General features: G+C 40.4%; 5 protein-coding genes across 9 annotated transcripts; all 5 read left to right on the top strand.

The window, feature by feature from the left end:
* Positions 1–248: 248 nt before the first annotated feature.
* LOC113669655 (uncharacterized) lies at positions 249–2,278 on the top strand. The gene has a single exon (XM_027185728.2). The coding sequence runs from the start codon at positions 685–687 to the stop codon at positions 1,591–1,593; it is 909 nt and encodes a 302-aa protein (XP_027041529.2). The 5' UTR covers positions 249–684; the 3' UTR covers positions 1,594–2,278.
* Positions 2,279–2,967: 689 nt separating this feature from the next.
* On the top strand, positions 2,968–8,377 carry LOC113669642 (uncharacterized). 2 transcript variants are annotated; one of them, XM_089214230.1, is made up of 2 exons: positions 2,968–3,098; positions 4,553–8,377. In XM_089214230.1, exon 2 carries the CDS (start codon positions 5,913–5,915, stop codon positions 7,173–7,175), a length of 1,263 nt encoding a protein of 420 aa, XP_089070356.1. In that variant the 5' UTR covers positions 2,968–3,098; positions 4,553–5,912; the 3' UTR covers positions 7,176–8,377. The 2 variants fall into 2 exon arrangements, with proteins under 2 accessions (XP_089070356.1, XP_089070357.1); XM_089214231.1 differs by having other exon boundaries at positions 2,974–3,103.
* Positions 8,378–11,470: 3,093 nt separating this feature from the next.
* Positions 11,471–16,678, top strand: LOC113669641 (uncharacterized). 4 transcript variants are annotated; one of them, XM_027185710.2, is made up of 2 exons: positions 11,471–11,727; positions 14,825–16,678. In XM_027185710.2, exon 2 carries the CDS (start codon positions 14,880–14,882, stop codon positions 16,056–16,058), a length of 1,179 nt encoding a protein of 392 aa, XP_027041511.2. In that variant the 5' UTR covers positions 11,471–11,727; positions 14,825–14,879; the 3' UTR covers positions 16,059–16,678. The 4 variants fall into 4 exon arrangements, with proteins under 4 accessions (XP_027041511.2, XP_027041513.2, XP_027041510.2 ...); XM_027185712.2 differs by lacking the exon at positions 11,471–11,727 and adding an exon at positions 13,211–13,668; XM_027185709.2 differs by lacking the exon at positions 11,471–11,727 and adding an exon at positions 14,124–14,582.
* Positions 16,679–19,088: 2,410 nt separating this feature from the next.
* LOC113669637 (uncharacterized) lies at positions 19,089–23,312 on the top strand. Its single transcript, XM_089214225.1, has one exon. It carries the CDS (start codon positions 19,664–19,666, stop codon positions 20,747–20,749), a length of 1,086 nt encoding a protein of 361 aa, XP_089070351.1. The 5' UTR covers positions 19,089–19,663; the 3' UTR covers positions 20,750–23,312.
* Positions 22,063–23,312, top strand: LOC149041006 (uncharacterized). Its single transcript, XM_089214227.1, has one exon. The coding sequence runs from the start codon at positions 22,212–22,214 to the stop codon at positions 22,902–22,904; it is 693 nt and encodes a 230-aa protein (XP_089070353.1). The 5' UTR covers positions 22,063–22,211; the 3' UTR covers positions 22,905–23,312.
* Positions 23,313–24,768: the final 1,456 nt, after the last annotated feature.

Below are 24,768 nucleotides of genomic sequence, written 5' to 3'. Positions count from 1 at the left end.
ATCGAGGTGTTTTCATCAAAGCTGAAAAATTTCAATTTTCCTTTGGCCTCCTCCAATTCTCTGGCGAGTGATAATAATTTAAGAAAGAATTTCTGTCCGTTAGTCTCTCAGGAGACCTTATTAAATGCGTTAAAGATTCGTTGACGTAATTGCTTCGAGACAAATAACTTCCTCAGCGCTTTGTAAGGCTTTCAAAGAACTAGGAAATCCACTGTATTTAGCGGATTAGAAGTTGGTAAACGCATGTATTATTTAGTAAGAATTTTGACGTCGAATGAATTGTCATGACATTGCCAAAAACTTCAATAGTCTCGCCAATATATTCGGGCCAATTAGATTTTTCCCGAACGCTGTTTTGTAAAAGCTCTGCTTGCAGATGACTAATGGACAGAACTGGTATATAATCACCTCTTAATCTACTATAAAAGGAAATATTTTTCAAACGCATATTACTCCTCTGTTACGTAGATTGAGCACTACTTCAGCTTTTATAACAGATCCACATCCTGTCAAAGACTTAAGAGCTTTAAAAGCATTGAGCCAAATGCCAAAAAAGTGAAAGTTACTTCTGAAGAAATGTTTACACAAGATGAAAGCTTGGCTGGTATAGAACTGTCATATGTGCGCTAAAAAGCTGCAGAGACAGTGAGACTTTGAATTTTTACAAGACAAAGCTTGGTGTGAATGCAGGAGACATTCGAACATATTTCACGCTCGTTACAAACCGCCATGGAAGGGAAAAAAGATTCCGAATTCACGAAAAAGGTGCGGTTCGACCTAAACGAGGAGGTTTTTCTTATTCCAAGTAAATGGGACCGACTGAGCAAATGTAAAACTGCCAGTGCGAAAAACACCGATGGATCGGCGAACAAACAGAGCTCCAGAAATCGTGCTGCTGCGGAACGCCGGTGCGAAGCGACTCGTGGTAAACAAAACAAAACTAAAGACAGAACGACAAAGGGTGTCTCAAATCGCGAGTCAAACGGAATACTTTCAGAAAACGGCAGATTAGGTGCTACACTCAATGGTATAACCAACAGCGGAAGAAAAACTGCGCGACATAGAGAAGGAAGAGAAAATTCTCACGTTACGAATTCGACGCCTCCGGTTGAAGGGAGATTAAAACTATATCATCGCCCTTCCCAAGAACTGCAGAACCTTAGCCTAGTTTTACCTAAAATTCCATATACGCCAGATCTTAAAAAGGCGATCGAAAAAGCGCTGCAAAGATCTCGCCGTAAACCAACTTTGGACAATGGTCTTCACAGTGCTGCAACGGACACGCGAGAAAATAGGGCTTTGGAAATTTTCAACTCCTTTTCGAAGGAAAATGATAAAGTAATGCCTCAAAGGAGGCTTTCGGATAGTTCTATTAGGACAGGAGATAAAAAACCCACCGGAAATAAACAAACCCCGGACAGGGAAAGTGATTCTAAATTTAGCGAACTTTCCACAGATTTTAATGACTCGACTCAATTCTCCGCGTGGAGTCCAAAAGAAAGTACGTATACCTCACGATCAAACACTACACCATCTGTTCTAACAAGAGGGCGCTCCATGCCGTCAATAATGCCAAGCAGCATATTATATTGATACATCAGTAATGTTCTCCAATTTGATCGACCGACTCTTGCAGTGGCTGAACAAGTTACTTTACTAATACCTCAATCACACCAGCAAAACATGTTTAGTTAGTTAAACTGCGTTTTGTCGAGGGAAAATTAGAAACAGAAATGAAAACTGAATTTTCCATTAGTTCTAAGTACTCAAGAACTTGTATTTTCAAGCGCTAAATTTGAACAAAATAGACATCGGTTGAGGCAGCTTAATTCTTTGAAGAAAAATAAATTTAACCGTGTCGAACAAAACAGTTTTAAAACATGTTTAAACTTTGGTGTGAATGAGGTATAAGCTGCTGGTTAAAATTACATTCCAGGAGTTAGGACTTAACTCTAGAAAAAGATATGGAGTATTTATGGCGACATTATAGTTTAAGTTTCCTGGATCCAATACCTTAGATATCTAATCAATTGTACTATTATTTTCAAGCAAAAATATTCATTAATAAACAAATCTTTGTTGATTATTCACTTACGAAGGGCGAAGATAGTAAACGTTGATATGTCAAAGAAAAGTGGATTCAGCCGAGTGTTATCAAGTTTGAGAAGCCTTCTATGATTGTTTTAAAATTTGAAGAAAAAAGTTTAATTAGAAAGACTGGTAGAGTGCAATCTAATTAGTAGTTTAATGTAAATAGAGTATAATTCTATTCTCGTCGTAATGGTCGCTATTGTCTTCATCATTTGTCTTGGCTGATGAATCGTCCATGTCTGTTCCTAATAATTATGTGGGCGACGCATGCGCAGTTGCCTAATGACCGAGTAATTGTGTTGCGAGGTCTGGGTTCAAGACCTGGCCAGGTCATTGCGTTGTGTTTCTGGGCAAAAAACTTTAATCTCACAGTGCCTCTTTCCACCCAGGAGTATAAAGGGGGCCTCAATGGGGCGATGACTTTTACGGCTAACGGTTAAAATTTTAGCCATTTTACGGTTAACGGTTCATATAATTCCATTGTTGTCACCAGAGAATTTTATTACGCTTAACTTTTTTTACGACTATCGTAACTGCTAAATGCTTTTAGCCATTTTACGACTATCGGTTAATCTCATCGAGACCCTATATAATGGGTAGCGGTCGGGGACCCATTACCCAGAGCCTCCAGACCAATTGTACCCTTGAGTCAACCCTGTCCCGTATCTTTTTACTTTTAGAACTGAGACTAGAACTGAGAACTGAACTGAGTTTGTTAAACTTTCCGTGCTTTTCGCCATTATTGAAATACTTTCGTGCGGCCAGCATGTGACGTAAACGATAGAGGACCACAGCTTTCTTGTGATTGGCTATTATAGAAACACCAGTAAAAAACCCCGTGGGAGGTGCTTCTAAAAATAAATAGTTACGGGACAGGTTTGACTCAGAGGGTAAGTATGACAGATGGAAGCTCCGGGTAATAGGCTCCTGGTAGCGGTAAATTGTCAGGGAAGACTGATGAAAGTAGAAAAGCGAAAAAATTCAAGAAAGATATATGCAATTTAAAGGTGAGGTAAGGAAAACATTGTTGCAGATCTTATAAAATGCTTGCTCAGCTAAATTAGGTTACGCCAAACGATTTTCACCGCACTGTGCAAACTGACACCACACTCTTTCCTTAAGACCACTTTTCTTATGTCTGTCCTAAAAAAATAATTGCAACTAAAATGTGACAGACAGCAACAGTTATCTCGAGGGATATATGTTCAGCTGAAGCTGCCTCATGCCTAGCCGCCAGTCTCCTTTCAGAAGTAGTGCGGCATCGTTTGTGTATGAGTCTGTAAGTAAAACCGCTTTGCGGAAAAGAACTGGTGACTAAGTAACGGAGTGGTCGAAAAATTACTGATAATAATTTTTCACCCCTTTGTATCAGCAGAAAACATCCGACTAAGAGACAGTCATTATTTATTGCCTGTGTGTAGGTGTAGGAGGAGGGGGGAGGTTTTTAGTTTTAGGGGATCACCTGGTTATCAGGAAAAATGGAGGGGATCAGTCGCCGCTAAGAGCCTTTGTGGGATGGCGGGGGGAATCGAGTTAATTTATCCCCTGCCCCCTCCCGTTCTCGCGATAAATAATCGCCAGTCTGTAAGTTTTAGACAATTCAAATGCTAGCAGAATGTATTGAATAAGATAGATACAATTGCTTTATTACTCGCTCAGCCTTAAAGCCAGCTACAATGAAAAGTTTGACAGGGTTTCTCTCGCACGCATGACACTCATAATTCGTGAGTGTCGCACAAAAGGAGCGCGCATGAAATTTGACCGTGATCGATATTAGCGGATTAGTGTCGAATAAGCGGCTGAAAACGGATCTACATGACGTCAAATTTTATTAATTACGAACCCCTGATTCCATGCGTTCATACAAATGATGGACTTAAATTAGGCTTTTCTGCTTAACAGACTTTGTTGAACGTTTGGCAGGCCTTACGTTTATTGAAAACCGAACAAACCATGACTTTCAAAAAAGGAAGGTGTTTAATAAGATCACATTAGTAAATCTCCTTACTGTCTGCTATACAATTCTTATGATCTTAGTTCGGAGAATTTGGTATCGGATCAACTAATAATCCCCTGATTGAAATAATTCTTTCAAGTTATTCTCATCACCAGCTTGGTGTTGTATTGATATTGATAGCAGAAATTCTTTCTTGGTCACTCTGGGGAGTTGAAAGGTTAACACCAAGGAGTCGACATGATCTTCGCATTTCGCAGTCAGATTCTTAAAAGAATACGGAGAACTCGCTCATGAACTAAGTTGTATTCGAGGTTCAATCAGTTTTGCGGGATTAGGGATGAAGTTAGCGGAGGAAAACTGTCGGTTTCTTTTGATAAGCGAGAAGGCGTTCCGAGCTAAGTGTGTTTAATCTGAACTAATTAAGGATGAGGTTCTTAGTTTGTTAAATAAAAGGGTGTTAGCGAATCAAACTCTGAATATTGAATAGATTTCTTTCTGTTGAAGATTACAAGACGTAGCAACCTGGCGTACCTACACATTGCAGAGACATACAGTATGGCGAGCGGTTCAAACGTTTAGTACAAGTTCTTGTCTTTTGCCTCGTTCTCGGGCGTCCCAAATTTTCCATTGTCTCCTAATGTGATAATTGCTTGGGCACTAAACGCTAAGCTTTGTTTTTTTCGAAAGAAGCTTTGATTAATTGCGTTCAGGTCAGTCATCTGATAATTGCAAAGACACCCAAACGTGTGTCTGGTTAAAGTTTCTTGTTTAGCTCTTGAAATTTCAAATGGTGGCCTCTCTAGCCTGGCGTGGAAATTTTAAATAATGCGTCAAAACAGCTGAAGAGTTCGTAACTATGGAGAAATTTTACATCAACATGCGATACTGATAGGAAGAGCAACAAATCTCCATCAATGAGAAGAAGCTTGATTCAAGCCGCACTCCTACATTGGTCAGTTTTGATCGGAGACGATCCATAGGTTTGCTGTTGAATAATTATGTACATGTAACTGCTGTACTGCAAAAACAAACTTGTATATCGGAAAGTGTCTATGGAAAGAAACATTATTTTTTGACTAAGCTAGCGTGTGTATAAACTCTGTCGTGTCTACAAATTTTAATTTGCCTCTTGGGAGCAGTACTGAACGGAAAATAAACGGCGGTATTGACTTCAGCGTTATCTTACAGAACAGTACGTGAGAAGATTATGCAATGACAAGTGTTGTATCTTTCACCTCATTTAAAGAGTGTCTTGGAGAGGTAAGGAGTTACGCAAGAAACTCGTTAACAGTAAATTAATATCAATTGTACGAGCGTGAAACTTTGGCAACAATCACGTAACTTAGAGAGGGTTTACCATACTAAAACGTTCCCCCCAATGAAGAAATAACAGACGACCTAGCCTGGAGCCAGTATTTAGATATCTGACCAACCTCACAACTCAGGCAGATTACTGGATGGTTGCACAGTTTGTGGGAGTTTACGTCGACGCTGATCAAAAATTCTAGCCGATCTATTACTGTTAAAGCAATCACGTCCGCTATTCAACTATTTCCAGGGGTGTTATCGAAGTTAGACGGAACCAGTAATCACAGATTTAACTGAGCCTCACACATAAAGAAGTTGGCTTCAGTGTAAGTAGTAGCGTTACCATGTACCAACAATTCGTCACCTGTTAACTTTTGTCTGCGTACCACTGTCAAACGGCCAAACTCTATCTTTTGAAGAATTCTCTTACTGCAGCTACGCAAACTACAAAGGAAAAGGGGTCGTTAATTAGTAATTTATAGCAGGCTAGAGGAGTGAAGAACGGATTGCTCTTTTAGACAGCTCTTCAAAAATTAAATCTGGTCATTGACAAGAGATGTCAGAACTTGAAAGAGAAGAAATCGACTCCTGTCATTCAGAAGTCAAAATGATAGACGGAAGCCAGTCATCATTACAGACAGTTTTAGTCACAGTCAGCATCGAGAAGCCCGCAGCTAAAAATATTAAACGAGTGCGTTTCAACAGCTTGGTCGAAGTCAAATTTATTCCTAAATGCAAGAGTGAAAAAAAGAAAAAGGAAAAATCGCAAAAAGAAGGCAAAGAAAAGACTGAGTGCTTGAAAGCTACCACAAAGAAAACAGATCATGAAACCATGGCTCGTAGAAAAGATGTTGATGTTAAGGGTGAGTTGGACCTTTGTGCGCAGAAGGTTACCATCGCAACAGAAACTTCTTCTAAGATTGAAATGGGGGACTCGTCCACGGTGAAAACTCCTCAAAGTTTTGAAGAAAACGCCGAGACGGAATTAAATCTAGACAAGAACCGAAGTACTGCGACGGCCAAACGTGTGTTAAACCGGAAAACCACAAACAGGAAGGCAAAGATTGGTAGAAACTTGACTCGGCTGAATGGCTGTGCCGTTAAATCGCGAGTGACAGTTCGTGAGAGTTACGCAACAAATAAAGTAACGCTCGGTGGTGATTATAACGGGAAAACTTTACGATTAAGTCCAACTACTTTTTCAGTTGCATCAAACATTCGGTTTAGCGAGTCTCCAGCTCGGAATACCAAGAGAAAGAATTTCCAAGAATTTGGATCCGATAGAGCACTTTGGCGATTGGAAAAACAAACTGCGAAGTTTTGCGAGGAAGCTGCAGCACTGATTGCTCAGGTGACAGAAAATAACGCTGACTTGCAATCGCATTTGAAAGTTCCACCGAATACTGCCCACCTGAGTGGAAATTACAGACAAACTTTTCCAACAGAACACATCAAGGCTAGTTTTAGAAAACCATCAAATGTCCAAGATCTTTCTCCGTTCGGGAAAACCGCCAGTCGAGATGTATTTAGCACAACATGTAAGCCAGTCACCAGGTTGCCGAACATTAAGGACAAGAAACAGCAGAGCATTGAGGGGCTGCGCCAGAGGTCGTACTCTGAACTCTGCTTGCCTCAGTTCCTGTTGTATGACGGGAAAACCACGAGGAGTTCACTTGATGCAACAAATGATTCCAAAGGAGTTGGCACTGTTAAGAAAGCGTCAGGTAAATTTGAGCTGTTGCCTAGCCCGGAAGAGGCCAGTAATAGTAACATTGTCATCCACTATTCGTATGGAGCCACAAAGAAGCTGGAATGCTGATTTTAAGGAATTAACCTGTGCGTCACCGACACAGCGGTCAAACGTTGGGCATGAATTCTGGCCTACCGTGCGCGAATTTCCCGCGCAAAACTTCCATTAAAAAAATAAGAAACAAACGTTAACTCGTAAAATAAGAAAAAGAAACTTGAAATTTTGGTATAAATCTGCAAAAGGGAACAAAAATAGGAAAAAAAACTCGAGAATTTTCGAGCACAAATCTTATTTAACTACAGGTATCCTGCTGATTTACCATTCTCTTCTGAGGTTTATAAAATTGGTTCTAACAGCCTGAAAGCACGTTACCTAGACATTTCAACGTTTGCATATGCGCAGAAGTTTGACCACTGTGTTTACATAGCGGACACAGCAGTAAAATGGGTGCGCATGCTCCGCCACTAGAGCAATTTAAGGACCAATAGAGCGTCTAGGGTTACCGTTATGCCTCTTCTGCAAACAAGGCTGACGCGAGTTTTTCCGCCAAGACGACCAATTTAACTTTTCTCCAGGGGGCCTGCCTACTCAGGGAGCAATGACAAGAAGCGCTGAAGCGATAAAAGGTGATACAAACTTTGTACCCCTGATACGGATGATCTACATCAGTCGCTAAATTAATACCTGTTACCACAATAGTTTTTTGTTGAGTGAGATACGTGACAGAGGAGCTTCGACAGAAACTTCTCTGAGAACGGCAACCTTATCTGTTTTCGTTTGAGCTCATCCCCTGGCTCACAAATGGAAACAAACAAAACAATGGGAATTTTAAAAATACCGCCATTTTGCTGTAATAGTCTTGCTATGTAAATCTTGTCGTTACCATTCCTTTGCGCACGTAAAATTTCCCTCGCATTACAAGCATAGACACTCATTTGTCGGTCGTTAGTGTTACCTAATATTGGAGAGAACGCATGCGCATAAAACAGTTATGACTGGAGATTACAAATTGAACGATTTTTTACAAAAATTAATCTTCAGTTGGCTTTACCTTCGAAACTGAAAAAAAAGTTCATATTTAAATTTGTTGTCAAACAACTTTGATTTTAAGGCTGTTTAGCAGAACGTGAATGCGACGCATAGGTGCACGATGCTTGAAAAGTCGGTGATACAAAGATATATCTATTCCTTTGGAAGATTTTTATATCTAGAACGTTTACGAAAACCGTATGCTGGTATATTTAATAAAATCATTCAGATTTGCTAAAAAATTCGCAATTGCTGTTGTATTTGGTTATTCAAGAAGAATCGACGGCAGCCAAAAGTGTAAGCAAACGATTGAGAAAAGGTTAACAATTCTGAGCGTTCTTCAGACTTAAACTCAGCGCGGGCCTATTCAGTAGTCTCTAATCTGTGATACTGTTCAAATTGGCACACTGGCCACGTAGTATTTTCCAGCGGCAATATCAAGTGCGTGCCTTAATATAGAAGTCGCTATTGAGGTGAAAAAAAACAACGTAGAGTGGAAGATAGACGTTGGGGTAATGACTGAAAAAAGGTCTACAATCCTCCTTTAACTACAATTGATCGAGAGGGATTACAGAGCCTTAGCCGTTTCGCCTTCCGCTCGCTCTTATAGAGTAGCTCCTTATCGGTAAAACAACAAACACGAGTTCTGACTGATTTAATATATTTGTCGTCCGCTTTGACAATATTATAAAGCACTTCCTTTTTCGCTGGAAAGGGTTTCGTCGCGCAAGATGCCGACCAGAAGATCAATAATTTCATCAGCAAAAGGCTGCAAGATAAAAAAAATTTGAATTTAGATCGAAATATCTTACAAAATACAGACCGTTTTAATTCCATTTGCTTTCATCAAGTTACAAAATCCAACCCCGCCGCATTTCTAATATCTGTTCACGTGATGCAAACGTGCAGATGGGGGTGAGTGGCTTTGTTTGCGCTTGTGCCAAACCAACCGTGAGATTGGAACAGGTTACTGAGGTGGTGTGTACGTGACGGGGAATGATCACGATAGCTACTCGCTTGTCCTGTCATTTAAGTGAGCATACGGGAAGCCCTAGCGATCGAGAGCTTTAGTTTTCGCATGTCGTTAATACTTCTTGCCGTGTAAGAAAACCTCTACAGAGTTGCGGGAAACTTGGTAAGACTCGTGCGCCTCTACCTCTCATCTTTCTCTCTTTGATTTCAGTCAGCTTGGCGCAGGGCACTCTGTACACCATTGTGATTATTGCTAGCTTTTATTTTAAATGATAACCCTTTTTCAAACTCCGCTATAAGATTACAAATTAAAGCGCCCACCCCAGAACGTGCTGCGTCTCCATCGGCTGGTGTTGCCTGATACAATCGCGTGATTATTGTTATGTCCGTGTAAACTGTGTTTTTCGTGGCGAATTCTTTAAATTCTTCATTTAGTCCCCAATTAAGATATTATTAAAAGGAGCCCAAAAAGTAACGACCACCTTGAAGCTTAGGAAATGATGATGCAATAAAACACGAGCCAAACGACATTCTTTCTCCTTTTCAATTTTAAGGCTTAATAGACTCTCGAGCTTCTATCGATAGCTAAAGAACTCCCACTCCACCCTAATGACAATTAGTTTCGTAGGGCAAGCCTGCTCCAATCCTAAAAACAGATTTTGTAAATTGGATACTGGAGCAACTTGAAAGCCTTCAGCGATCTCTGTGGCTCAGTGGAAAGGCATCGGAGCGCGGAATCCGAAGGTCTAAGGTTCGGGGACTCAGAATTTTTTCTTTGCTTCACACAGCTGACAAAACGTAGAACATCTTTCTCATTTTCTTTACTGAGCTCAAAAACTTGCCCTCAGAAATGTTGAAAAACGGTGGCCAAGTCGCTGCAACATTTTCAAAGTTTCTTTTCCCTTCATTTCTTGACTCCTTGTACTGGTTATTTTTAAAATCTCCCCATAGGTTTGATACACTGTCAAACGGAGAGGCTAAGAGAAGTGGGAAAGATATCAACTGGAGGGTAGTGCTGCTATCAGTGTCACAAAAATTCTCAGGGCCAGTGAACTGAAAAATTTGTAGTCATCAGATAAGAAAACTGAGAGACGCGGTGGCCTAGCGGTTAGCGAGATAAACTCCCAGACATAAGGGTACAGGTTCGAAACATAGGTTCATAGTGTAATATTCTCGGGGAAGATATTTTACTCTCACTGTACCCCTCTGGTAAACCATCAAGCCATCCAGACGAAATGCTGAGGGTGGGGAGTCTGCGGTGGACTGACAACTCCTCTCGGAGGGGGGGGGGGAGTAATGATGTTTAAAGTCACTTCACACACTTAGCAGACCAGAATAAACGTTGGCGCCCTGTGGGCCATTAGACTCGAGCGTAGATTTCATCTTTTAGCCTTTCATTTGAAAAAAATTAGCTTTTAGAACGTGAAGTTTAAGGGTTAAACGCTTCCCTTTAGAGGAAAATTTTAATTCTCTTCTCACGAGGTCGAACAGAAGTGTCTTCGTGGCCGCGTTGAGTTCGCGTGAGGTGTGAAGCTGCAAGAAGCTGTTGAGTACATAATCCGTGGTGTAATTGAAAATTGAAGTCAATTAGACAAAACACTGATGTTTTAGAAAGGTTTTGAAGTATATTGGATGTTTCGTCCCGCCCACTGCTACTACATGTACAGATTAGTGTGTGCAGTCAGTGAGGTCAGAGGTTGCTCGTGTTTTTTCATCTCCTATCATATTCCTCGTCACAGATTGTCCACCAGGAAAATTTTAATCAAACGTTATAAAGTCGTTGTTTTCAATCTGTTTCATCCTTAGCTTTTTTTGTTTCGTCTTAATTTTCATAATTATTGCTCCTTTTGCTCTTTTCTTTCTCACTGAGCTTACATTTTGCGCCTCTGTATGATTCCGCTATGAAAAAATTACGAAAGATCTTGTGACGTACGTGATGCGTCTCATAAAGGACATGATTAATTACATTTATAGCGTGTCTGTTATACATTGGATGCCATTCAAGGTTACGCGCGTGATCTAAAACAGCCAATGACATCTGCCACTAAGAATTTGAAAAATGCACTTGACGAGTTTACCCAAGGTAACACTTCCATTCGTCATATTAATGACGCGCTCTCAGGCCCTTAGATGTTCTGAGTCCCAATAATAGATTTACAATTCAAATAAGACAAAAGAAAGACGGCCGTCTATGTTGTTTTTGTGCACCGATGGGTGGATGAGAAACCTATGCTTTTTCCCCGTCATTTTCATTCTTTTTTTTTTCCTGTTTTTGTTTCTTGTTACATCGTTTAAGTGGTAATATCGTTGCATTTAAGTCAACAAAAGCGATAATGCGTCTCGCGTGCCAGTTATATTGCAGTATTAATAAAACTGTCTGATCTGTTCCGCCCCGTTCGAGGTCATCAATCATTTTCATCAATTTACGACGAATGTGTTGACACTGATATTAAACTGGCAGCACGCAATATGTGCCCGCCAGCAACTCTTTCTTCGCATGTTTTTCACCGAAGCCAATGCGGGAGCGTGCCTGACATGTTCTAGAGAGACTCAGAGTTCGCAAAGTAAAAACGCCTAAAAACTCAGTGAAAAACTCGGTGCAGAAACACCCGAGGACTAGGTGAGTATGCAAAAAAATAAATCATTTATATCATATCTTTGCGCTTATTTCTATACAACTGGTCTCGTTAGGCGATTGAACTGGCCTGTGCGTGTACTATACTTACAAGTTAGGAAAAAGTTTGGCATACCACATGTCTCGATAGGTTATTTAAAGAACAGAGGGGGTGAGTTTCTGAAGAAACTGTGGCGCTGCGTCGTTGGGGTATTAAAAGATAATCTAGTTTATCAACTGAGTTGATAATGCAGATCGGCTTCCGTTAAGAGTTTCGGGCTGAAGTTTCGAAAGTCGGCCCTTCGTCAGCCCTTTTGTCATCTGAGTTGATAAAACTAAAGTTCGCAAAGAATATAAAATGAGCTTCGGTCGCTACGTTCTGCCAACCAAACGCATGAAAATGTACGCCGCAGTCTCTACGATAATATAAACAGAAGCGCTTTCAGATGCCCGACGGTGATTGATCGTAGAAAATATTTCATTTCACCTCCCCTTATCGGAGTATTAATCAGTTTTGCAGATCATGAGTGAAGTTTACAGAATGACAACTGAAATTCACCTATGTTGTATTTCCCAAATCGATATATATTTTACCTCTACGTCAATTATTTTGTTTGTTTAGCTTGGTCCGCGCCGATAGGAAAGTCCCTCGCCTAAACGACATTCGAGAGAGTGCCAAAACGACCAAAACATACTGTTAACGCTGACGCCCTCCTAACATTGTGCCTCGGGCATGATACATCGATAAACTATGGGAGTCACGCGAAGTGACTGAAAAAAAGAACACCCTCTATAAAAGAAAAAAAGTAATTTCAGTTGTGCTTTTGCTTTGCCTTTTCACGTCTGGCTCAAGTATACCCATTTGCTCTACAGAATGGATTCTTTTTTTTTCAAGTCAGGCACGTGCCCGAGTGAGAGAAAGAGATTGTTCATTTCTTCTGGAAACTTGCTTGTTCGATGTAAATGGGTGATTTCCTTTTTCTTCGAATTCTAGAATAATTTGCTTGCAAGGCGTTTCATACGCGCTTTAGGCAGTTGTTCGGCGCTAGCACAATCATTACTCGTGCGTTGTTAGACTGGACATTTGTCTTTTAATGATACGCCGAACTTTGTTTCAAACAAAAAACCTGCCAAATTGTACAACGGGTGAAAGCAAGATTGCTGCTCTTTAAACGAGACAAAGAAAACTAATAAAAAACCCAGCGGGAAGACTACGTCGGACTAATTTGCTCTACAGAAATTCAATCTGCATTTTGAATATCTTTTGGTAACCCTTTTCCGAAGGGCAATTGAAGGTACAGAGATTTTGTTGATCTAACATTAAAGACTGGTAGCAAAAGAAAACAAGAATGTCGGCTTAAATTCTATATCTAGAACTGCACACTGGGTATCGCCATTGAGAAAGGGCTATTCTATTGTCTGTTTTCCTATCTAAAAAACTTGTTCAGACAGGGCCTCCCCGTTTGATCTTTGTTTAGTCTGAGGTCATAAAAGGGAAAAAATAACCTCGAAAGTCTGCACGCAATGGATCGAGACGAAAACTTTTTTTAGTTTCTTCTGGGTGTCGAAAGCTGATAGCCACTCGTCGCAGTCAGTGTTCATTTGCTACCAATCAAAATCATCCGTAAGCATAGAGTTTCGTTGAATTTGACCTGGAAGAGCGAAATAATCCAAAAAGGAACATACAGTATTTCCTTTCTGGTTTCCTGAAGGAAGTACTTGAGATGTCATCGGCAGCTTTCGCCTGCTGAATCCTGCATGCAGCGTCCCACCATCATGTCAATTCATGTCGTATGCGCTTTGCTGAGCACGAATTTGTAAAAAGTCATATTGACATGTTAGGTTAATGGCAAATGTATTCTTCAAACATATTTGAACAGTTCGTAATGGGAGCTGATTGCGGTTAGCGGCAATATTTATATTGTTTCAAGCAATGAGTGGAAAACGGTGAGACAATATTTGTACAAACGTTCAGTTCATTTAACGATGCCAATTTGCTAATTTCAAGGCAATTAGTTTGGGGCCATTTTTATGCATGGAAACTTTTAAATTCAGATTGACTGAAAATTCTGATAATTCCCAAATGAAGCCTAAATATGGTCCGTTTTTAACACGCTTTGAGCTTTTCCTTGATCTTAAACTCCTTTTCCTCTTGGAGATGACAGAAATTTTACGCTTAAGTTAAAAAAACCTTAATTTCATAAACTGAATCTTATCTCGATTTTTACAACTTGTTACTGAGATTGGGTACGAAACTAATCTTTTTGTTTCTCAGTAATAAGGCTCTTTCACTCTTGATCCAAAATTAAAACAAACTTAGAACAACATCATTTGAATTAGAAAATGCAATACGATATCATGTAATCACTGCATGACGTAAGAGTTTCGAAAAAGGATCGGTCGAGATGTGTTTGGATCGAATATTGTTTGAGTTCATCCCCCGAAACTGTTCCATACAGAATTTTCACCACGATTCTCAAGATTAGTATTAAAATTTCAAATTGTTCTTATAAGGTTGCGAAGTGTTTATGAAAATTCGTCTCCCGCAGGTTTTTTTAACACTGTCAACAATACACCTTTACATAAACAAAAGCGGTCCAACACGGCCGGAGGGTAAATTTGGACCAATGACAAAACGAGTTACGTGGACTCTCAAGGAACATCGCGCGAGCGTTCCATATCACTCGGTTAACACATGTAAATTAAATCACTCTTGCGGTTTGCTACGATCTGCTTCAGTTATTTTCGCGGAAAAGGGCTTTGTTCGTTGAGTACATCAATGCATTATACGCCTCTCTCGAAACTCGTAGGATAATCTGCGGCGACTTAGCGAATTTTCAGTCTACAATTGTCGACGACAGGTAAGCCCGTAATGTTGTACTACAAGTGTCGTTTCTTTGCGCCACCGAAAACCGTTTTGTCTCAAGAATTGAGACTGCGCCGTTAATTGATTTTCTTTTCCGAGGATTTTAATACGCCTTTGTTCTGCTCTGAAAGGAATACAAACTGAAGTATATTATGCGATAATTCAAGTTTAGAAAAGTGAGATTAACTGTTGCCTGATCGATATATGCTCTCTCTCTCTCTCTCTCTCTCTCAACAGAATCGCGGCTTGAATGAATGGTTCGAGACTCCGATGAACTTTCAAGATCTTTATTATGAGTGCAGTATTTCATCAAGCGGTGCTCGATGGCGACACGACAAAAGTAAAGTTTATATTGAAATATGGGCAAGGAATACGGGTGAATCAGCCGAATAAATATGGACTAACCGCATTGCAGCAAGCTTGTAGAGATGGAAATTTAGCTTTAGCAAACTTTCTCTTAGAGCGAGGGGCGGATTTGAGTTTTGTGGATTCAGAAGGCCGCACGGCGCTACATCTCGCCTCAGAACAAGGCCATTTGGACATTGTTAGCTTGTTAGTGAATTCAGCTTGCGCCGATGTAAATGCAAGAAACGGAAATGGGCAAAAAGCGGTCGATGTTGCGAAAAGCGATCAAGTGCGAGCCCTACTTTCGCAAGCGATACTGTCCGAAAGTTTCAAGCAGAAATGTTCAGTCACTTATGGCTTAGACGAGGGTGCAGGTTACAACTTTAAAAATGTACCAGGCTGGAGGTATTCTATTTCGAGCACGTCTACAGACTCTGGTGTGTCTGAGGATTCTAGTTACAGCCACGATAGTGGTAACGATTCCAGATACTCCAGTAGACATTACCCTGCTGTAAGCTGTAATTACAGCAATACGGAGCAAACTGATCATTACGCTTCTGCTGAATGTTCACCGCGCTTTTACCGTGACCAGAGATTTGATAAAGAAGAGTTGATTTACGCCCGGCGAGTCGAGGAACCCGCTAATCACGCTATACTGACAAAAAGTCACTCATTCAACGGCGGCCGACACGAGTATGTTGTGAAACCAGGTAACGCGAGAAGAACAGAAGGAAAGCAGAGCAGGGGGTTTTGTGGCGATGAATCACCAGCGCAGTATCGAAGGCAACATAAACTTCGTAAAGACCCGACAAGGCGAAAAACGGTTACTTTTGGCGAAAGCGAATCGTACACCATCGCCCCTCGTGAAGAACAACGGTATCTGAAGAGCTGTTCTCTCACACGGCCGCCAATTTCAAGTAGTAATCGGCAGCCTTTGCCCGAATCTTGGCGACACGCCACAACTACTGAGGCGAAAGCTTACAGTAGTCGCTCGATCTATCGAGAAGGCAGGGTAACTAACGACCTCGAAAAACATCAATCCGAGGACAAAATTGAAAATCCTCGCAAAGAGGGAAAATTAAAAAAGCACATTCTACCTGGCTTCTTAGAAAAATACGTTCATTAGACATCCACACATGTTGTTCGAAATGCATAAATTATGCACGAAGCGTCCACAAGTTCTAATTTATCAGCTTTGATATTTTGCTCGGAAAATGATCTTTTTTGCCAAGGGAAAAACGTTGTACATAGTTGATCTCGAAGACATATGGTATATTGTACAATAATCTGAGGAAACTATATATATATATTGTTATATTTTCCGACATGATCATAATTCATTGAATTTTGATATTTTAAATTTCGTAGTTTGGAATTTAAATCCTCGATGATACATATCTATTTATATGAGTGATGTAAACATTATGTATCCAGCCGTACATTTATTTAATAATTTCCAACTTTTAATTATTTCAGTAGGTTTATCGTCGATTTTCATTTATTGAATCGTTTTTTTTCCTTCCATTTTTTGGGCTATTTATGAAATTTATCTAATATTCCTCATTCGCACCTTGTTGTATAGCTTTGAGGTGTTAACGTAACTTTCAATTTCATTCAATAACAATACTTTTAGAATCCTACTCTAGTATAGTTGTATTTTTATTTTAGAATCAATGGCGTTTCGACTTGTTTCTGTCGCAAAAATAAATGCATAACCGTGATATTCAAGGTTTTGCAAATGAATGATTTATTTTGATGCGTATTACGGTACTCTGCTGTTTTGGTTACCAAACCACAACTAATAGAACTATCAGTCGATTTGGAGTCGCTCCAGAGAAATTTCTAGTATAATTTTGTTTCCCTTTTGATGTCATTTCTAGATTTTTTGTTCCTGTTTTGCTTTTAGGCGCTCTTTTTTTTAAAATAACCAGCGCGAAAGAGTTGAAATTTGTCATAGAAATACTCAACTCTTTTCGTTAGAGCCACACCATATCGTTCTAATCTTAGTAGCTAACTACTAGTCTGGTTACAACTGCGCTAGAAAGTAAAAACCGGCCTTCGTTTTCATGCAACTAAACTGATTTTTAACCTGTAAACCAACTATCTTTGAGTCATTTTCTTAAATCAAGTTAGTGAACCTTGGGATTGTGCATTTTAGTCTTACTTTGTGGCAAGTTTTTCTCGTTTCGATAAGCCTGAGTTGAAAAGAGTGACCGCGTTCATGCATGGCCAAATTTTCTCACGAGTCCAAAGTTTCAAGGGTGTTTACTTCGCTTCGTTTCCTGTGTTTTATGCAAATAAATTTGAAGACAAAGAGAACTCTCTTTGATTAATCGCGAAAGCAAACACTCCTTTCCGCCTTAAATTTACCGACAGAAAATAAATGAACTAAACAAACTGACGCGGTTTGCCTTCTTTGATCAAAACAGCCGCTGCTGATAAGCTCAAGTCTAGTTTTACCATAAAAGCATTCTGGTGATAAAAGCGTTTTATCATATGATCCAAACCTGATACTCTTATCGGCTAACTCTCCTATCATGTGAAACTGTGCGCCTTACTCTTGCAGCTTCTAGAATTTTTAAAACATTATCCAACAAAGTTATGACGAAATATAAAACTATCGGCTATAGGGTGGTGTCTTCAATCAATAAAAACAAATGTCCAATTTACTCGAAAGTAAAATGAAGAATGCGCAATAGCCAATTGCTAATTACATTTTTTGGACATGACCAAAAGGGCTCAGGATAGTTACAAGGTATCTTGTTTTGCATATAAACCAAAGTGAAAAAAAATCTGTCGCGTTAATGTTGGTGGGCGGATTGGCCATTCAGGCCTCTACACTCCACTGCCCTCTTGAGTTGTCTTTCGATCCTTACTCGTGATAGATCCTTGACTGCATCAAAAGGGAAAGCCATTTGAAGTAAAGAAGGAAATTACGTAATAGCCGGCACTGATTAGCTGCGCACTTTTTCGTGACATTGAACTGTGCAACCCATGTGTTCCGCAGCATGTGATTTTCATCTTGGTCACGATCTTGACGTTATTTATAGCTCTTGCTTTAAAAATACTTCAGTTTACGTTTACAGAACCGCTGGAGTACCCGCTTGCCAACTTGTTTAAACATATAAATTGCATTTACACAGCGCATTCTTCATATCATTAGGGTCTAATGCGCTGTGCAACAATCTGCGGGGGACTTCATTGAGTAATTTACACTTTTTTAAAAGAAATTTTGTAGGTACTGTACATCCCCAATTTGGGACTTTTTGAAAACAACATCAGACCACCCTACCGTAAAATACGTTCCTCACTCTCAGCGTCCCCTGCTTACCAGAAGAGAGAAGGTGCAAGAGACGCAGCCTACGGATTACCGTTCTTATCCGAGAAGGTCGTGGAGTAAAATTTAAATCGGGGCGAGAGTTCCTGACGGAGTAAGACTGGGGCAGACCCTCGCGCCCATTGCCTCTGTTACCGACCCAGATCTCCTTCTTACGCACGATACAGTTTGGAATTTAGTTCTGTTTATAGCTGTCCAATCAGATGTTTAGTAAGGAAAGAAAGAAATAACTACGCACATGAGAAAATCATCAACTCTCGTTTCCTTTCTTAAACATAATCCATCAATCTTGTTTTTGTGAGGTGTCGAATGCAATCTCTGAGACCGCTCGAAAATGTGCCGGCCATCGCAGATCGTTGATAGAACTGACTTTGAGTTCTGTGCCGCTGAATTGGCTTCAATCTCTGAGAAGTGGTTTAAGGATGATCACCTCGATTATAGAATGTTCTTCATCGCTGAAAAATTTATCCAACATACTATTATAACCATAGAGAGGAAGCTAATTTTAGGTTCGTGTCATGTAAGATTAGGGGGAGGTGGTCAGAGCTGAATTCAACCAAGGAAGTTTCCATACAAATTAAAAAATAAACAGACATGTAAGATAAAAATATTATATCAAAAGTAAAGGACAGGAGGCCAAACAAACCAAGTAATAAAAAGAATGACCAGAATTATGGTACGTTTATATTCACTACTTTGGTAAATGATACTTTTAGCCCCAAACGTACTGTCTTACTTGTGGAACAAAGAAACAGACTCGTACCCAGTCGTTACTTGTTTTTTCTACCTACAAAGGAGTCTGGGAAGAATATCGGGGTGCGCCTTAGAAGGAGGGAGATGTAACGCGAGCTCGACAAATCCCTCCCATCTGACAAAGTGATCTGTTTTTAAAAATATGATTTTCCCCAATTAGAAAGAATATATAAATAATTAAGTGCAACGATCAAGGAAGATCAGTTGATGAAAACCAAAAAATTGGACAGTTAATCGTTCTTCGATACTACTAAATATATACTGTACCTTTTACCGTTTAGAGAATATATCAGTGCTTCCAAAGAAGTAGATAGTTCAGTTTCAAATTCAAACTTTCCCCAACAATCATCGTTTCACAGTAACCATGACTGATATTTTATTCATTTTGTGGAAACCGCAAGAAAATCAGTTGCTATAGTACTCAGAAATAAGTAATGAATAAAAACGCCGAGGGACTCTTGATCAAAGAACAAACAAAATCGCCACAATCGATCGGAAAGTAAGCTTCGCCCTTCAGCTGAATTTCATCGACCACCCAGATAATACCTTTACACAAAGAGTTCGTTTTGTAGTTCTTGTCTTTGTAAATGTGAAAACAAAGCAGTAAATCGTTGCATGAACTTTATCTGAAAGGACAAGACATGGCGTGGAGAACATTTCGAGATGTTTATTCTGAGGACAACAATTTTCTTATAGGAGAGGACTTCATCACTGATCGTCTTTGTCGAGAAGCAAGACAGCTTCATCTCAGCAAATTTAAAACAACCCGCCGTGAGGCACATTTTGCCAGATACAGAAACTCTTTTCTGAAGTGCGACTTGGAGCGAACGAACGATCGAATTGAGCAGGAGAGGCAATTGAGGTCTGCAGAAATGGAGAGAGAACGAGCGGTTTTTGTGAAGCAAGCTGAAAGACGAAGAAAAATAGTCCCTCGAAAATTAAGTGATAACAATTCAAAGACAGCTTTTGCTACAACTGAAAAACTAGGAAGCATGGATGCACCTGATGAAGGGGATGGGGCCAAAAGTCTTCAAAATCACAGCCGGATTGTACGCCAAAGTAATCAGGGTTTTAGACAGAGCATAATAAGCCAGAGCGCGTCACGCGCGTCAAGTTTTGCAGGAAAACGCGATTTGGGGAAGGAGATTGAGCAAACTGCGGCGATAAACGGCCGTCTTGAAGTAAGATCTGTGATGAGCATCGAGAATGATGAGAAATCTATTTTTAATCATGAAGACACCGTTGATGAGGAGACGAACTCTGATCAAATCAATAATTCAGAAAATGCTGGATCTGAGAAAAAGGGAGGATCTGAAAAGGAGAATCCACCTGTTTTGCCTGGGTCAGAATCAGGATCGGAACAAAATTTAACAATCACGTCGGCTCGAAGCCCTACACCAAAAACACGGAATGCAAGAGCCTCGCTTTTGAACCGAAGGAAGTCAAGCAGTGCAAAACTTCCACCGGCGGTGACCGTGAAGAAAATAAAAACCAAATCTGCACACGAAAGATGGATTTGGGGAGAGTTTGACAAAATTATGAAGGGCTTCGCAGATTTTTTACAGATAGAGCACAAATACGTGCGAGTCAATATGAAGCAAGAAGCTGCTATGGAAAAGGATGTTCGGACCAAACCAGCACAAAAGATATCTCTTAATTCAATGCAGACTCTCAGTCCACTGTTCTTTCGTTACGGAGTGTCGGATCAAATAGCATTTCGCTTTTAAACGGTGGTGGTTTCAAAAATTTTTTCGAGAGTGTTGCATTGTGGGCTGGTTTCTGTAGCTGTTGAGCGGTACATACAAGCTGCTGACTTAAAGCACCTAATTAGCCACAAAGCGGCAGCAATACCACGTCCATATTTGCTTTGTCATAGACCTTTCCATAGACATTAAAATGGACTCACTAGAGCGGTCAAATTTAACGATAGCTTATGATCCGGCCCTCATTATTATTAGCACTGCAAAACGCGCGTTTCTACGCGCGGAAAGATTAAGAAGAGTCGGGGAGAGCTTTAATTTGCTGGGGGTCTGGAAATCATCATCAGTGCCAGGCCCCTTGAAGACCCCTCACCGACTAGCGTCTCTCAAGGCCACATACTGGTTGGCCCGTGCCGAAGCGCTAACGAGGAAGGCCTGTTTGTTCAATGACTTTTATGTGTTTTTCGCGCCACGCATTTTAAGTAAGGTGTGCTAAGGGAACCAAACCGCAAATTCTGAAATGTCTATTATTTTTTTGCTTCCGGGTTGCGATAGGAAGTTGTGAAGGGTACCCCTGTCAGTACTTAAAGTGATTCATTAGATGGTTGCTGACTTATTTTGAGCAGTGTTGCACCGCTTATTTTAAGTTGATCGTTTTGCACGAGATCGCTGGCCTATTTAATAAGAACTGATACCATCCGAAGAATTCTTCTGAGTTGTCCCTCTATACGGGTGCGGAGTGCTTTTTGGATACCGGTGAATTCTATGGCGCTATTCCTTGCAAAAAAAAAACATTATTACGGAGGCTTACCATCCAGGACAGGCAGGCGTTATTTTTTTGCTTTTTTAGGTGAGTGCAAGTACGTGCGAGGCGAAATCAAAAGCACGCGTGAGAGGAGGGCGCAAAATAGAGAAACTTTCCTCATCTAGCAGTGACTTACCCTCGGCGTTCGCCTCACGTGTCTCTGTTAGCCAGGAAACCTGGCCTGTTCTGTAGGCTACGAAAGAAGAGATATTAAATTCTTATTAATCTAACCAGAAAAAAATCAAAGCACAATTGTCGCTGTTTAACTCATAAGTAAACAAAAGCTGATGGTCAAAGCGTTCACTTTTCAGCAGAGGTTATTTTTGCTTTCGACACTGAACGTGTAGTCTTTCCCCTCTAAGCTGGTATTCAGTTCACTTCTCACAACGGTTTTCAGTTGCTTAGCAACAAATGGCTTGACTTTTCCGTTGACCAACCGCGTGTGCATTAATTATAAACAGATCAGTCTCTCGGCGGTAAACAATAAAAGCTCACAACCACAACAATAGTTAATAATTCATTCAAGCATAAAGCTTCTTTGTCCGTCGAATCTTTGAAGCTTTCAGCGAGTTTAGAGTGCAATTCTACGAGTTACTTTCGAGTACGTTTGTATACAGAGCAATGTGATTACGTATTTTTGAGTCGCATCCGGATTCTTCATGGTTTAATTGCGTTTACCGTTGAATGCTTCAGTATGATATAGAATTAATCATCAAAGTTTATATTAACAGAGGCAAACACTCAGCTGTGGCAAATACCGTGGAAACAAAATTAGCTCTGTCACAACACACAGATACTGGCGAACCAAGGATGGATTTAGACTTACGCGGCTCTACAATTTCTACGTCTCCGGCGAGAATAACGAACAGTTCTAGGGCGAGATCAGAGCCTTTTAGAACTCATGATACTCACTCAATGTTGGGCTCACCGCCAAATTCACGGTGGACTAAATCTTGTCGCTCGGAGCTTGACATGACAGTTATGAACGAACACAACCGGGAGAGATTGATCGAAGCGTTTTTGCCTGATTTGAGAAAGAATCACACTCGTATGGGTTACATACATCGAGTGCAACCGTTTAATTTGAATCAGGAGAAGTTAAGAACAGTTCAAATCCGTGCAAAAACTGCGTCTTACAACAGGGATCTTCGCGAGCATTCAAACATTTCCTTAGGTCGCGGCAGAAAGGCGGCGAACAGTACAACTCCTCGACCTAAATGGGCTGTCAAGCCTATTCCGATGAACTCTTCCAATGACAGGCTTTGCCCCGATATTCCTCCGCAAACGGTAGCGTTTGTCAAGCGTCATCAATGGAATTACAGTGATGGAAGATCATTTCTAGACAGACCTTTACCGAAGAGGTCACCTGACAAGTAGTTAAGCACTCGTATTTCCCGGAAGGGTTTTTAAATGGAGGTGTTACGATATCAGAAGCGGAGAGGTGATAAGACAAGAAATAATGACACAGAGAAGGGGTTGCTAAGACTTGACGGTATCAATCGCTGATAGCTTCGATTCACACTGGAGACTATGGAATGCATTAAAAATTCACGGGTTCTCTAGACAACTTTGCCTTGCCTTTAAAAAATGAAAATGAGCCGTGAATTTACTCCAAACTGACACAAATAGAGCCTTATATTGGAGCAAACGTAAAATGATCAAGGCTTGACACTTTTAAATTAATGTCCGGAATAAATATGTACAATTGTAGCATGCTTACATTTCTCCTATTTATTTTGGCACTTGATAACGTTGCTAAGTATTAAAATATACTCTTTATGATCACATGTGTTATTTTATGGCTTATAACTAATCCCACAGCGTTCTCTTCAAAGCTTTATGATGACCTGCCTCGCTTTGTTACAACTCAGTTAATACTCTAAACGTTTTCTTTCTTCGTTGCTCTAGCGTTGTCATTCGCAGCAATAAGGAAAATATGAAGATGGAGAAAACTTTCAGTGAAAAAGGAAACACGACACGGAATTTTCAAACTCTTTCCAAATCCTAAAAATAACCCTAGGGACCGGGGGAGGGGGGAGGAGGAATTTGGGGGGATCTCATGGTTTTTAAGATAACAGAGGGGAGCAAAGCTTGTTGAGCTCTTCTCCCTGCTTGAACTCGACTTGAATTTGATTGAAGGACTAGTAGCGGGGGGAGGGGGGGGAGCGGTATCACATGGTTTACAGGGGCAACGCAAGGAGGATCAGCCTCCAACAAAGTTTAAAGGGGGAAGGACTACAAAAAGCTGCCTGGATCATAAGAACTGTCTAAAGAGCCGTAAGGGGGATCAGGTACATTTTATTGTGACGCGACCAAAATCCCCCAACTTCCCCTCCCTTCCCCCTTAGCTGAACAGACTGACGATGACTTTCTCTTGGGTTATCGAACATCAGTCACCATTTGCAGGATTATTCTCGACCGGATTATCCAAAGCTACACGTTTTTAAACGAGGTCAAACATTTTCAGTACAAACTGAACAGGGGCCAAAAACGTGGTCAGGGGGAGAGGAAGGGGGCGGGTGATGGGTGGGTTTCCACCTAAGATGCAAGTGATTTCCCTCTTTGACTGCTTATTCAGTTACTTAAACGCTTCATCCCTCAAGAGTGACAAGCATCTCATTTCACCTTACAATATCACAACCTGGATCAATCATAAAGGTCTGGAGAATAAAAGAAAAGATAATGAACTAAAGAAACTCTTGATTGCTGAACAAATTCTTTTTGTTAGCACCTCAGGAATTGTAAACAGTGTGGAGAATATGCATACTGATATCAAGGTGTAATTCAAATACGAACAAGTCCCTGGTATAAGACCCTTCCCTGCCTCCATGGCAAATTCTTCGCTCGCCCCCGTCAGCAGATAGATGATAAATTGTAATACCCTAAGCTTCGAGAAAAAGCAGATTACTCTTTGAAAAAAGATTTCAGACGTGACAGAAAAGCCTTACGTCAAAGTCTGTCTGCACGTACTTTGTGTTTTTCGAAGGAACGTTTCCACGGGTCAACGGCCTGCGGTCACCTATCTTAACACGCTTGAAATAACTGTTGATGCCAAACTATATATTTGTTTTAAATTGTTCTTTTAAATTGTTAATTACCGAAACAAAATAATCTATCTATACGAATAAATAAGTGTATATACCTTTTGATAACTGACAGATGTTTTTTTGCATGATCTCTTCCTTAGAGACGTGACTTGAAAATTAAAATCCACTTTTTGGTTGTCAATGGGAAATGAATT

Source organism: Pocillopora damicornis, chromosome 8 (assembly GCF_964200805.1).
Source record: "Pocillopora damicornis chromosome 8, jaPocDami1.2, whole genome shotgun sequence".
In the NCBI taxonomy this organism is placed as follows: Eukaryota; Metazoa; Cnidaria; class Anthozoa; order Scleractinia; family Pocilloporidae; genus Pocillopora; species Pocillopora damicornis.
Note: the sequence above shows the minus strand (reverse complement) of the source record. Positions and strands in the feature narration are given on the sequence as shown.

Excerpts from the sequence above, each read along its gene's own strand:
- LOC113669642 (XM_089214230.1), top strand. The coding sequence starts at position 5,913 with ATGTCAGAACTTGAAAGAGAAGAAATCGACTCCTGTCATTCAGAAGTC.
- LOC113669641 (XM_027185710.2), top strand. The coding sequence starts at position 14,880 with ATGAGTGCAGTATTTCATCAAGCGGTGCTCGATGGCGACACGACAAAA.
- LOC113669637 (XM_089214225.1), top strand. The coding sequence starts at position 19,664 with ATGGCGTGGAGAACATTTCGAGATGTTTATTCTGAGGACAACAATTTT.
- LOC149041006 (XM_089214227.1), top strand. The coding sequence starts at position 22,212 with ATGCTTCAGTATGATATAGAATTAATCATCAAAGTTTATATTAACAGA.
- LOC113669655 (XM_027185728.2), top strand. The coding sequence starts at position 685 with ATGCAGGAGACATTCGAACATATTTCACGCTCGTTACAAACCGCCATG.